The 11122-nt window shown below is 54.6% G+C and overlaps 5 protein-coding genes across 5 annotated transcripts; 2 read left to right on the forward strand and 3 right to left on the reverse strand.

Annotated features, from left to right (window-relative positions):
• Positions 1-65: 65 nt before the first annotated feature.
• ENA2 (P-type ATPase) lies at positions 66-3419 on the reverse strand (the record flags this gene model as incomplete). Its single annotated transcript, XM_064799671.1, has 3 exons — positions 66-293; positions 347-521; positions 574-3419. The coding sequence occupies 3 exons, from the start codon at positions 3417-3419 to the stop codon at positions 66-68; spliced, it is 3249 nt and encodes a 1082-aa protein (XP_064662426.1).
• A 1033-nt stretch (positions 3420-4452) lies between these two features.
• Positions 4453-4879, forward strand: TTR1 (Glutaredoxin; the record flags this gene model as incomplete). Its single annotated transcript, XM_064799672.1, has 3 exons — positions 4453-4501; positions 4565-4663; positions 4722-4879. The coding sequence occupies 3 exons, from the start codon at positions 4453-4455 to the stop codon at positions 4877-4879; spliced, it is 306 nt and encodes a 101-aa protein (XP_064662427.1).
• Positions 4880-4994: 115 nt separating this feature from the next.
• LTR77_002414 (uncharacterized protein) lies at positions 4995-5597 on the reverse strand (the record flags this gene model as incomplete). Its single annotated transcript, XM_064799673.1, has 3 exons — positions 4995-5231; positions 5286-5372; positions 5427-5597. 3 exons carry the CDS (start codon positions 5595-5597, stop codon positions 4995-4997), a joined length of 495 nt encoding a protein of 164 aa, XP_064662428.1.
• A 1606-nt stretch (positions 5598-7203) lies between these two features.
• Positions 7204-8846, reverse strand: LTR77_002415 (uncharacterized protein; the record flags this gene model as incomplete). Its single annotated transcript, XM_064799674.1, has 4 exons — positions 7204-7737; positions 7807-8111; positions 8189-8329; positions 8384-8846. The coding sequence occupies 4 exons, from the start codon at positions 8844-8846 to the stop codon at positions 7204-7206; spliced, it is 1443 nt and encodes a 480-aa protein (XP_064662429.1).
• A 318-nt stretch (positions 8847-9164) lies between these two features.
• On the forward strand, positions 9165-10181 carry LTR77_002416 (uncharacterized protein; the record flags this gene model as incomplete). The annotated part of the gene is made up of 1 exon (XM_064799675.1): positions 9165-10181. One exon carries the CDS (start codon positions 9165-9167, stop codon positions 10179-10181), a length of 1017 nt encoding a protein of 338 aa, XP_064662430.1.
• Positions 10182-11122: the final 941 nt, after the last annotated feature.

Raw genomic sequence — 11122 nt, forward strand, 5'->3', positions numbered from 1 at the left:
TTGAACTTTCTATAGCATATACTCATCTCGAAAACTATCTACTCACACGCTTGGGTATCTCTCCATCACGAGCTGCCGTCCGACTTCTCGTTCTTCTCGTTCTGCTCGTTGTCGGACGTCGCAGAATCGCCCGTCATGTATCGCGAGAACATCTTCGACTCGAGATCATCCGTATCGCCACCACCGACGTTGTTCTTCTTCGCGCGGCGCCTGAAGAAGATGCGCTTGCCCCACTTCCAGCCCTCACAGCCCGCGAAGAATAGGATGGCTTCGATGAATACAATGGCCCATTCCTGAGGTCATGTTAGCGTGGTGTTCTGTGGTATAGTAGTGGAGGCCGACTTACCCAGCTAATGCCAGTGTGCTTGAAGACGGTGGTGTTGAGAACAGGGATATAAAGAATCGGGAAGATGGTGATGAAGCCGGCCATGACGGCGAAGAAGAGGAACTTGTTGCGCCAGACGTCGAACATCCATTGGGTGAAGTACTTCTTCGAGTCGGGCTGCATGCGGAAGAACGATCTGGGAACAGTATCAGTAAGTTTTCAACCAAGGCAAGAAGGGTTGCACTTACCGTCGCATATCAAGACACTCCCAAGCCAAGAACAGCGAGAACCAGGTGATGCAGGCAAAGCAAGTAGCTCGTGCCCGGAACTCCTCCTGACATCCTCCACCAATGCTGTCGTTGCAACCTTCAGCCTGTCCAATGCCATTGGCGAAGCCGTAGAGCACGATGACGAAAGCAGCCAAACAGAGCGCTCCGGCCCAGATGCCGTAGAACAACATGTCGACCATGAGCTCGATGGTGAAGATGCCGCGCTTCAAGCTCTGCGGTGGCCGGCGGAGGACATCTGGGGCAGCGATTTCGAAACCGAGACCCATGTCTGGGATACCGGACGTTATCATGATGACCCACAGGATCTCGACTGGTGCGAGCGGGAAGACGGAGAGATTGCGACGGTCCTTGAAAGCCAGACCGACGAGGAGCGTGGAAGCCTGAGCAATGTTTTGGGCCAACAGATGGAGCACGAATTTCTGGATGTTGTCGAAAGTCCTGCGTCCTTCTTCGATGGCGGCGAGGATACTGGCGAAGTTGTCGTCGGTGAGAATAATGTCCGAGGCGTCTTTGGCGACGTCAGAGCCGGCTTGACCCATGGCGATGCCGACATCTGCGCGCTTCAAACTGGGGCTGTCGTTCACTCCGTCTCCGGTCATGGCGCAGAATCGCTTGCGTCGATGGAGGGCTTCAATCATGCGGACTTTGGTGTTTGGCGCACAGCGAGCAATGACCAATGGAAGCACAGGTAGCTGATCGATCTCGTCGTCGGAGAGCTTGTCGAATTGAGAAGCCGTCATGACCATGGAGTCGGCGACATCTTTGCTGAGTTCGTTCATCTTCGAAGGCAGGATGCCGACCTGGCCGGCGATAGCGCGAGCAGTACCAGGGTGGTCACCAGTCAACATGTGGACTTCGATACCTGCTTGGTGACATTGCTTGACCGATGTGGCTGATTCGGGTCGTGGAGGATCGTAGAGACCAATGAGTCCACGGAAGGAAAGCTCGTGCTCGATGGTGTTGCGATCAATCTCAACGCCTTCCTCATACTTCTCGTTGTAGCCTCGGCTGGCCAGCGCAAGGACACGAAGACCGAGCTTGGCAAGCCCTTCCATGTTCTCCAGAATGTGCTCGCGATATTCCTCAGTCATTTCCACGGTCTTGCCTTCGCTGTCTGCTGCAACGTACGTTGTGCAAGACTCGATGACACGCTCGACGGCGCCCTTGGTGTAGACATGCATCTCCTCACTTTTGATATCCTTGTAGAGAACACTCATCTTCTTGACATCGGAGTCGAATGGGAACTCAGCCAGCATCTTGTACGAAGGGTTCTCGCCCGCAGTCGGTCCAGCAACGGATGCTCGCCTGTTCCAGCCCTTGAAGCGGGAGGCAAATACTTGAATGGCGATCTCGGTTGGGTCACCACGAGCGATCCATTCTTGGCTTTCGTTCTGGTGCACGTGGGCAAGGTTGGCAAGGGAAGCGACCTTGAGGTAGTCCTTGAGTTCTTGGTTGTCCTCCAGGAGTTGCACGTAGTCGGCATCGTCGCCTGGCGAGTCGTGCTCGGCCATGTCCTTGGGAAATCTGTCGGTGAAGGATATTGGGCCAGAAGTAGGGTTGAAGGGCTCGCTGGTCTCGCCGATGGTGTAAGTGCCTCTTGCCGGGATCCAGGCCTTCTTCGCCACCATCTTGCCCTGGGTGAGTGTACCAGTCTTGTCGGAGCAGATGTCCGTGACCGCTCCGAGAGCCTCCAGCGAACGCAGGTTGCGGACAATGACGTGCCTTTCGACCATGCGCTTCGTGCCTGCGGCCATGGTGATGGTCAGGACGACGACGAGGGAGGCTGGAATCATAGAAAGACCCGTGGCGACGGCGTAGATGATGACTTCGGTTTCGTCGCTGAAATCGTTAGCCGCCAAGACGATGATGGCGCAGACGACGGCAATGAAGAACAGCAACACTGCGAGTCTCGACAATTTCTTCTGCAGAGGGGTGCCAACGTTGACGCCGAGGAAGTGGCCGACAGCATCAGAGCAGGTCAGAATGGCAGCTTGCATGTATCGGTGCGGCTTCGCGTGACCATCATCGTCTCGCTTCGGCTGTCGGACTTTGCTGTCCTTCTTTCTAAGCGCAGCAGCAATGGTGCCAATTTCGGTGTACATGCCCGTGGCAAAGACCACGCCGGATGCACGTCCTTTGGTGACAGTCGCGGAGCTGTAGGCGACGTTGAGGCGATCGCCAGGGCCAGTGTCGGCATCGAAGGTGGTTTCAGTTTCCTTTCGCACCGGAAGCGATTCACCAGTCAAGAGTGCTTCGTCGGATTCGAAGTTGACGGCCTCGACAAGTCGGACGTCGGCGGGGATGGTGTCACCAGTTTTCAGTTCGACCATGTCGCCCGGAACAATTTCTTTGGTAGGAACACTGATTGTCTCGCCGTTTCGCACCGCGGTGGCGGTGGGAGAGCTCAACGACCGCAGCGAGTCCATGGTCTTTTCCGCTTGGAATTCCTGAACGAAGCCGACAGTGATGTTGATGCCAATCACACCTGCGATGACACCTCCTTCAATGTAAGAGCCAATGCCGAAAGATACAGCCATGGCCATGATGAGTACCAAGGTCATGGCGTTGGCAACTTGTCGAAGCAGAATCTTGCCTGGGTTGACCCCACCGGCGTCGCCGAGTTCATTGTTGCCATACTCCTCCAGTCTTTTCTTCGCCTCGTCAGCTGTAAGGCCATCGTCGGTGTCTGCTTTCAGTTCCTCTGCAACTGTAGCCCATGGCAGATTGTGAGCTGGTGCAGAGATTGGTTTGTTGGACTGTCCCGAGACATGCTCCTCGAGCGATGGTTCGTCCTTCCCGCCCATTTTGGGGGTGACAGTGGTTCAGTAGTTTCGACAAAAGTACCTTAGATATGTAGGTTTGTAGGTATTCGAGCGATCAAGTAAGGGATGAATCAATGAAACGATTGTGAAAGTGAAAGGCTAGATCCCTCTTCAAGTTCTTGATCAAACAAGCAACGATGCACCTACCTGCGGGGTGATTGAGTTCTTATAGACTCCATCGTAACTTCCTGCGATGATGGATAAGAGGCCGTGTCTTGGTATTGTGTCTTGGGACCTTGGCTGGGTCCTCCCGAGAGTCTTCTTGGAAGGATCGACGGAGTTTGAAGAGCTCTACGACCTAGACCGCCTTGACAGCCCGCGGAGGTCAGTTTGCTCGCCTGCACGCAGTGTGACATCGGTGGGTGTGGCAGGGTATTTTGTTCCATGGTTGACTTTCGTTACCACTTCAAAGGGCATACTCGAAATTCCCAGCCCGCTGGGCGCAGGCATTTCCACATGCCAGAAGGCCACGCCATGCGGTGGGGGGCGGAGACGCCTGAGGAAGACTGCCAAGGGCGGAGGGGCCATTGAGCGCGATAGCGATATCACCAGCAAGCATCCGCACGTGGCTAAGCCCGCCGTGGCCACTGGCAATCACAGCAATTGGAGGAGGTGTGGTCCAGGCCAAGGATAAAGGCTTTGAAAGGCTTGGAGAAAGATGGAGGTGACGTGTGGGCAGAACCTTCGCCGAGAACGCTATCCCGGTGGATGCCGTTGACGATGGCGTTTGATCCGTCTCAGCGCGGAAACAACGGATGCGCGCCTGTTGCCACCTGCAAGCGGGATGGCGTGCTAGGGGTGTGAGCGCTGAGATAGACGGTGGTTGATTCCATCTGTGCACGTCATCGCGCGCCTCAGTCTAGAACCATCGGTTGTTGTTCTGTAATCAGAGACGTAACGATTGTTGTCAAATTCTAATCAAAACCCATCGATCAACCGAAAGCACCACTACCACCAGTCGCCCACCATTAGTTTCCTACGCAGATTCTTTGGCTCTACGAGTCCACAAACAATCATGGCCGCGAAGACGAAGGCACAGGAGATCATCGACAACAATGCAGTCGGTACGTATAGAGACATCCTGGGACGGCATGCCCGAGGAAGCGCTTACTGACGGAGGCGAGCAGCTGTCTTCTCCAAGTCCTACTGCCCATATTGCAAGTCCACCAAGTCGCTGCTGAGCGAGATGGGCGTCAAGCCGTACATCATCGAGCTCGACCAAGTCGGTAAGTTGCACCACGTCGTACGGCGCGTGGAGGCCGGTCGCTGACTTTAGCCGCACAGATGACGGCGCCGCGATCCAAGACGCTCTCGAGGAGATCACCCACCAACGCTCCGTACCGAACATCTTCATCGACCACAAGCACATTGGCGGCAACAGCGAGTTGCAGTCGAAGAAGGGCCAGCTGCCGCAGCTGTTGAAGGATGCTCATGCCATCTGAAGTAAGAAAGAGAATCAAGGAAGAGGCTCTAGAGGCTTGATGTAGACCTATCACGAGAACAATGACAACGAGATGATATTATACCTATGATTCGAGAGTCAGAACGCCGCTTCATCTAGTCCAGTTCCCCAGCACTCGCCATCCGCCGCATAGCCTCAATGCTCGAATGCACCGCCTGCTTCGCACCCTTCCTCGAAGCCTCCAGCTTCTGCTTATGATCCTCACTCCCCTCCTCAACATTAGGATATCTCCACTCAAAAGTATAAGTCATGTTGAGGTCGGCTTCCTCCAAGCTGGAGCCATCAGATACCGTGTTCGTGATCAGAGTGCCGTCTGGCTGCCAGAAATCGACCTGAGCATGTCATTAGCACTAGCAACTGGCAAAGGTTGCGAAGAGGAAGGATACCTTGGTAGGATAATAACTCTTGCAAACCTCCTTCACAGACTTCGGCGGATTGCCGTTGAATTCCATGAAATGTGCTTCTCGCACGACCTATGCCCTTGGTCAGTAGCAATCCATCATGCATAGGTAGTGTCAGAGGCATACCTCAGTATGCTTTTCTTCAAGGACATCACATCCGTCGATGATAGGCACGAAATCCTGCGCCTTCCGGATTTTGCGTTGCATACCGTTCCAGATCTGGTCTCTGGTGAGGACTGGCGAGGCTCCGGATGGGTTGACTGCTTCGGTGTATGCGCAGTGGATTACGACGGGCATGATTGAGGTGTGCTGGTCGTGGATTGTGAGTCGGTGTAAAGTCAATGGCGGAAGGCGTGTCCCTGCGAAGTCTTGCTGTGGATGTCGTCTGGCTGTAACTGTTCAGGTGGGCTGCAGTGTACAGTCCTTTTATATTATAGATCGTGCTGGGCGTCGTGTTGTGAGGTAAGGTACATGTATAGAATACCGGACTGGATCCGCCACTGGAGCAAGCTAGGGTTTGAAGGTTTCGTCCGATCCGGCTTTATCATCACGGCTTCTTCTGTAAAGCGAGTATGTCCATCGGGCGTAAGCAAAGCAACAACACTTGAGGTTTACATCTCGCAGGCTGTCATAGATGGAGATGGAGAAGTAAGAGAAGTTGGCTCTCTAATCTCCACGAGACTGACAAACTTCGATTGCACACCAATCCGCAGTCTGGTAAGAGGCCACATATCATACAGCGTTCTCTCGAGAAGCTACGCTACCCCAGCCGTCAAGTATGTACCATTCCAAACCTCATCGTTGCAGAAAGCATATCTCTCAGTCGAAACAACATCATCGGAAGACAAGAGTTCGTGAACCTCGTAAGAAACCCGTCGTCCAGCATCACATCATTGCCCATGTCTCACAACAGCCGCAGCCCTTCCGCCTTCCAACTCATGCTCGACAGCAATCCGGTGGTGAGTGAGCCCACGTGCGACGTCAGTTGGACCGCAGGTTGGGACGGGGAACGGCGAGGTATTGCCGTCGCAGTAGTTGGCATCGTAGCAGCTGGCGTGTGTTAGCATCCGATCGATACGATGCTTCCGAGGTGGTAGATGGCTTACCCGCCGTATCTGACACTGCAGCTGCGCCCATCGAAGCATATTGATCTCGGGATGCATTCTGCGGAAGCTTCGTTGACACGGGCAGCGGGTGGGTCGGTGGTGCCGGCTGCGTTGGTGGTTGGAATTGTTGCATTCACGACGGCGACGACGGGTGAAGCTGATGGGACGACATCTCTTACGGCCACGCCGCCCGGTCGTGCAGGTCGAGGTTGGGGTTGAAGCACTACTGCGTTGACACTCAAGGCGAAGGTGAAGAGGACGAACAGCATCGCGATGTTTCCAGGAAGCTAGGAAGTCCCAAGGGTGACCGGTGGTCAAGCTGCTGGGTGATCTTAGGGTGCTGTATCCGGTACGTGATCGACAAGTTTCCAGCGTGGGTGAGGCGTAGAGAACCGACAACCAGGAACTCGTCGCATACATATACAGCACGCCATCGCCACTGAGCAGTGTTGTCGATCATGGAACGTCGCACAGCATTCGATGAATGACCAGGAAGATCGATTGCCGGCATGTAGATGTTGTGGCGTCGTCCATTGGAATGTATGAGGCGTCACGTCATAGGCCCTGTTCCTGGAGACCAGCACGAGCAGCCACAGCGGTACTCCACGGGTTCGGTGGCAATACATACAGATCTGCAACCTTGCTTCGTGTCGCACATTCCATGGCGGGGGCGATGAGCCAATGGTGGTAGGCTGCTGTGTTTGGGGGAGTGAGCTGGGCCGCTTCTGCGCCAAAAGTTCGAGCTGTGAGGATGAACACACTGTCCGCGATTGCACGAAAATCGTACACCGTTCAGCTCATGCCCTCCCTTCAGTCTCGACCATGTCTTCAAACTCCTTCTTCGCGTCAGCCAGTAAGTCTGGATCCGTGAGAACCCCAACCGCCGTCGCAGCCAATGCCTTCGCAGCCCTCTTCGCAAGTTCATGCGACTCTTCGCTTCGAGCGGCCTTTTCGAAATCAGGTGTGTGCGGGCCGCCGAGCTGTTCCCCACCGTCGCTCTCAGACCGTATCCAGAAGTTCGGAGATATGCTGGGGTACGCGTGGCTTATATTTCCCTGGTCGGTGGAAGCCTGTGTAACTGCATCGAGGATGTCAAGCTCTTCCGTTGGGATCCGACCACCTAGTCGGTTGAAGGACTGTCTGTACTGCCTACCAAGAGCACGATTGGGGACATGGTCGCTGTAGGACATACCGGGTGTAACCTTCAACTCAGCCCCGGTCGCGTGTGCTCCAGCCTCAAAGCAGGCTGTGACACGCTTGACTAGAGCCTCGAGACGCTTCTTGGAGCTTGAGCGGACAACGAATCTGCCTGCTGCGTAGGCGTGTATGATCTGTGAGTGGCGAACAGAAGGGAATTAGCATTTCACGAACTTCGAGAGGGCTTGTCTCCTTCAACTCACGTTCGGTCGTAGTCCACCGTTTGTGATTTGGCCTTGTATGATGTCGCCGGCCTGGGTCTGCTGTCGAAGGACGCTTATGGAGTTATAGGCTATAATAAGTGCGTCCAGAGCGTTGATCCCATCCCAGGGACGAGCCGCAGCATGTGCCTCCTTTCCAAAGAACTCGACTTTTAAAGCAGAGTACGCAGCAGTCCGCACCAGCGCAGCGTCAGGTGAGATGCCAGGGTGCGTGATCAGTGAGATATCAACCTGGTTGTCTTTGTACGCGCCAGCGTCTAGTAGTCGCTTCTTGCCGCCACCGCCCTCTGTAAGTTACATCAGCACACTCCCAGGATCAATGATGAGCGAGACAACGTCCATTGCTGCTCTGAATCGCACAAACCTTCTGCTGGCGTGCCAAACAACACAACTCTGCCACCGATATCTTTCTGTCGGAGCAGCTCAGCAGTCGCCAGAGCAGCTCCCAGAGACACGATGGCTATGAGGTTATGCCCGCAGGCATGCCCAATGCCGGCCAATGCATCTGTTTTTGCCGTCAGACCTACCTCCGCTCCTCAGGAGAGAGACTGCAACACACCATACTCAGCGTTGAATGATACTACCGGGCCTTCTCTACCACTGTCGAATACAGCAACAAATGCGGTCTTGATATCGTACGCTGAGGGAGTCACTTTCCACCCTTCTTGATTCCGTAGATAATCCGTGAGGATTTGATGGGCGTGAAACTCCTTGTATTGTAGCTCTGGATGGTCGTGAATGTCAAGGGAGATGGTCCGCAGTTCGTCGCTAATGCCCTCGACGGCGCTCGAAATGGCATCAAGGTAGGACTCTTTCGCCTTCGTGCCACCTTGCGTAGCATGTTCAACCATCACAAAGTCATCTGCGGTGCTATGCTGAACTCCTGAACTATGTTGCTCCATAGAATACTCGTAAAGATAAGGAGTGAGGTTGGCTGGCAAAGGAGGAAGGAGGAAGTCGCGAAGGCGCGTTTTGATGGCCCCACTTGAAGCAGGAGACCTCACCTGTTCTACTTCGACCATTAAATGGAGACAACACGTCAGCAGACAGGTTTCCTGTTATCTATCAAGCAAACGAAAGACGCAGAATCGAAAAAAGGTCGGGCTGTGCTTTAACCACCTGCCGGTGAACAGACCCATCAGCATGTCAATGGCCACGCGAATCACTATCTCCTCAACCAGCTATTGGAAGGACGTTATGCTGTAGAGCATATGGACTTTCAGAGGACCTTTCATTTGTGACCTGCAGTACACTAGCTGCAAATCTACCGACGACCACAGCCCAAGCGTAACAAAAGCGTGCCAAGCAGGCATCATTCGTCCGCTGCCATCGCCGTGACTATGGCCATGCCAGCTGAGCCGATACTCGCTTCCGCGTTATGGCAGCCGGCTCAAGCAAAGGGAGACTGCGGCTCCAAACCACTCCATTCGAGGCTCTCTGCGACCGGCGTCAAGGAGCTGGAGGATGTTCTTGGACGCTGCTTAGGACCAGGTCAAGTCACCTGCGTGAGCGCCGAACCTGGTAGCGGCGAACGGGAGCTATGCGAAGCAATTGTGACAGCGCATCTGCTTAGCTCGACTCATACAACGGTGACAGTCGTCGACACGGGCTCGTTCTCCGACATCCGCAAGATTTACCAATCCGTCACATCACGCTTCCAGGGCGGAGCGAATGCTTCGAAGGAGGCTTTGCGAGTGCTGGACAGACTGAAAATAATGAAAGTCTTCGACTTCGAAGGGTTGACAGACGCTATCTCTGAGCTACGCCAGTCGTTAGAAGAACCGCGCAGGGCACCCACCGTCGGCATTCGACCACATTCAGGTCCCAAAGGCACGATCGGAGACAGCGAGGATGAAGACGAGATGTTGGACATTGAGAGTCCTTCGAACCAGCCTGCGAAGCAAGCGAGACCGAATCCCGTGCCTGCGCCTCAAGCACATGGGCTGGTCTTGATCGACAACCTCCCGCAAGTCATCGGTCCCCTGCTCAAAAGCAACTACGCACATGGCCAAGCTCTGCTAATGTCTTTCACGCGGTCGTTGTCTCACCTCTCTAGCACACACGGTCTATGCACAGCCATAGTCAACGGCACAGCTTCATCCGCCAAGACCAAAGAAGAATCACCAAGCGCCTTCTCGTCCTGTGCGGTACGTCCGCTGCTGGGCAAGGCGTTCACGCATCTTCTGGATACCCACCTGCTCGTTCATCGGACGCTGAAGCGTAGTCGTGAAGCAAGGAATGATCCTAGCGGGGAGGTGTCGGTGGTGGAGATACTGCAAGATCGAAATGGGAACGGCGTTGGACGCTGGGCTGCATTCACGATCGATCCGACAGGCAATTTGAAAGGTCTTGAGTGACATGGGAGCGGAACAACGATCGAGGATCCATGCGACGACAATTCTGTCGTACAAATTGTCATTCACGCCAGATCCTGCACTATCCGCCGTGCAAGTCGGCTCGAACGGACGACAACCCTTCCACCCATTTCTTGGGAATTCTCAACAGTCTGCTGCGTCGGCGGCACCCTGCCCTCCGTCTACCTCTCCGTTTCCTCTGGCTGATCTGTGATGGGCCTACAACAACAAACACTACGTGCAAGTACACCGCCTTTCCCCCACCGATTGCGTCTGCTGATGAACGCTATCTCAGCACGCCCACGCAGTTGCGCAACCGCGATCGCACCGGCGAATGCTGAGGCTACTGCGGGTGGCAGTGCGAACACTGGTAGTGGAGGCGACAGCTCCGGCCCACCCCCATGACCATGGGCGGCTCGTGTCCATCTCCACCTGTAGAGCAGTCAGCATCCTCCTCCGGTGGTGCAGGGGCCATGGTAACGCAGCTAGGCGCAGTAGGCGGTGCCGTTTTGGCCGCTGCTGTTTTGCAGGGGAGGATATGGCTGGTCCGTGATGCTACCGCCGGGGGGAAGAGCGCATCCTGCAAGACCACAGCGGCGAGGTCGGGTACGCTGGGCATTGCGTAGATACTACATATAGTGCTAATGTGCAATATCTTCAGCCAATTGCTGGCGCACCTTTCACCTCAGTGTTTCCATTCTTGCAGTCCAAAGGCTTAGAAACTACCTAGGTAAGGAGCGCTCTGACATCCTGTAATGGGGATCGAGCATTCATTACAAAGATTCACATCAATCAGCCAAACGGATAGTGAGAACGACCGAGGTGGGAGGAGGAGTTGTGCACATCTTTGTAGACTACTTTTCAGTCAAACGGATAGTGAGAACGACCGAGGTGGGAGGAGGAGTTGTGCACATCTTTGTAGACTACTTTTCAGTCAAACGGAT

The sequence above is a fragment of the Saxophila tyrrhenica genome (genome assembly GCF_035928015.1).
Source record: "Saxophila tyrrhenica strain CCFEE 5935 chromosome Unknown scaffold_3, whole genome shotgun sequence".
Taxonomy (NCBI): domain Eukaryota; kingdom Fungi; phylum Ascomycota; class Dothideomycetes; order Mycosphaerellales; family Extremaceae; genus Saxophila; species Saxophila tyrrhenica.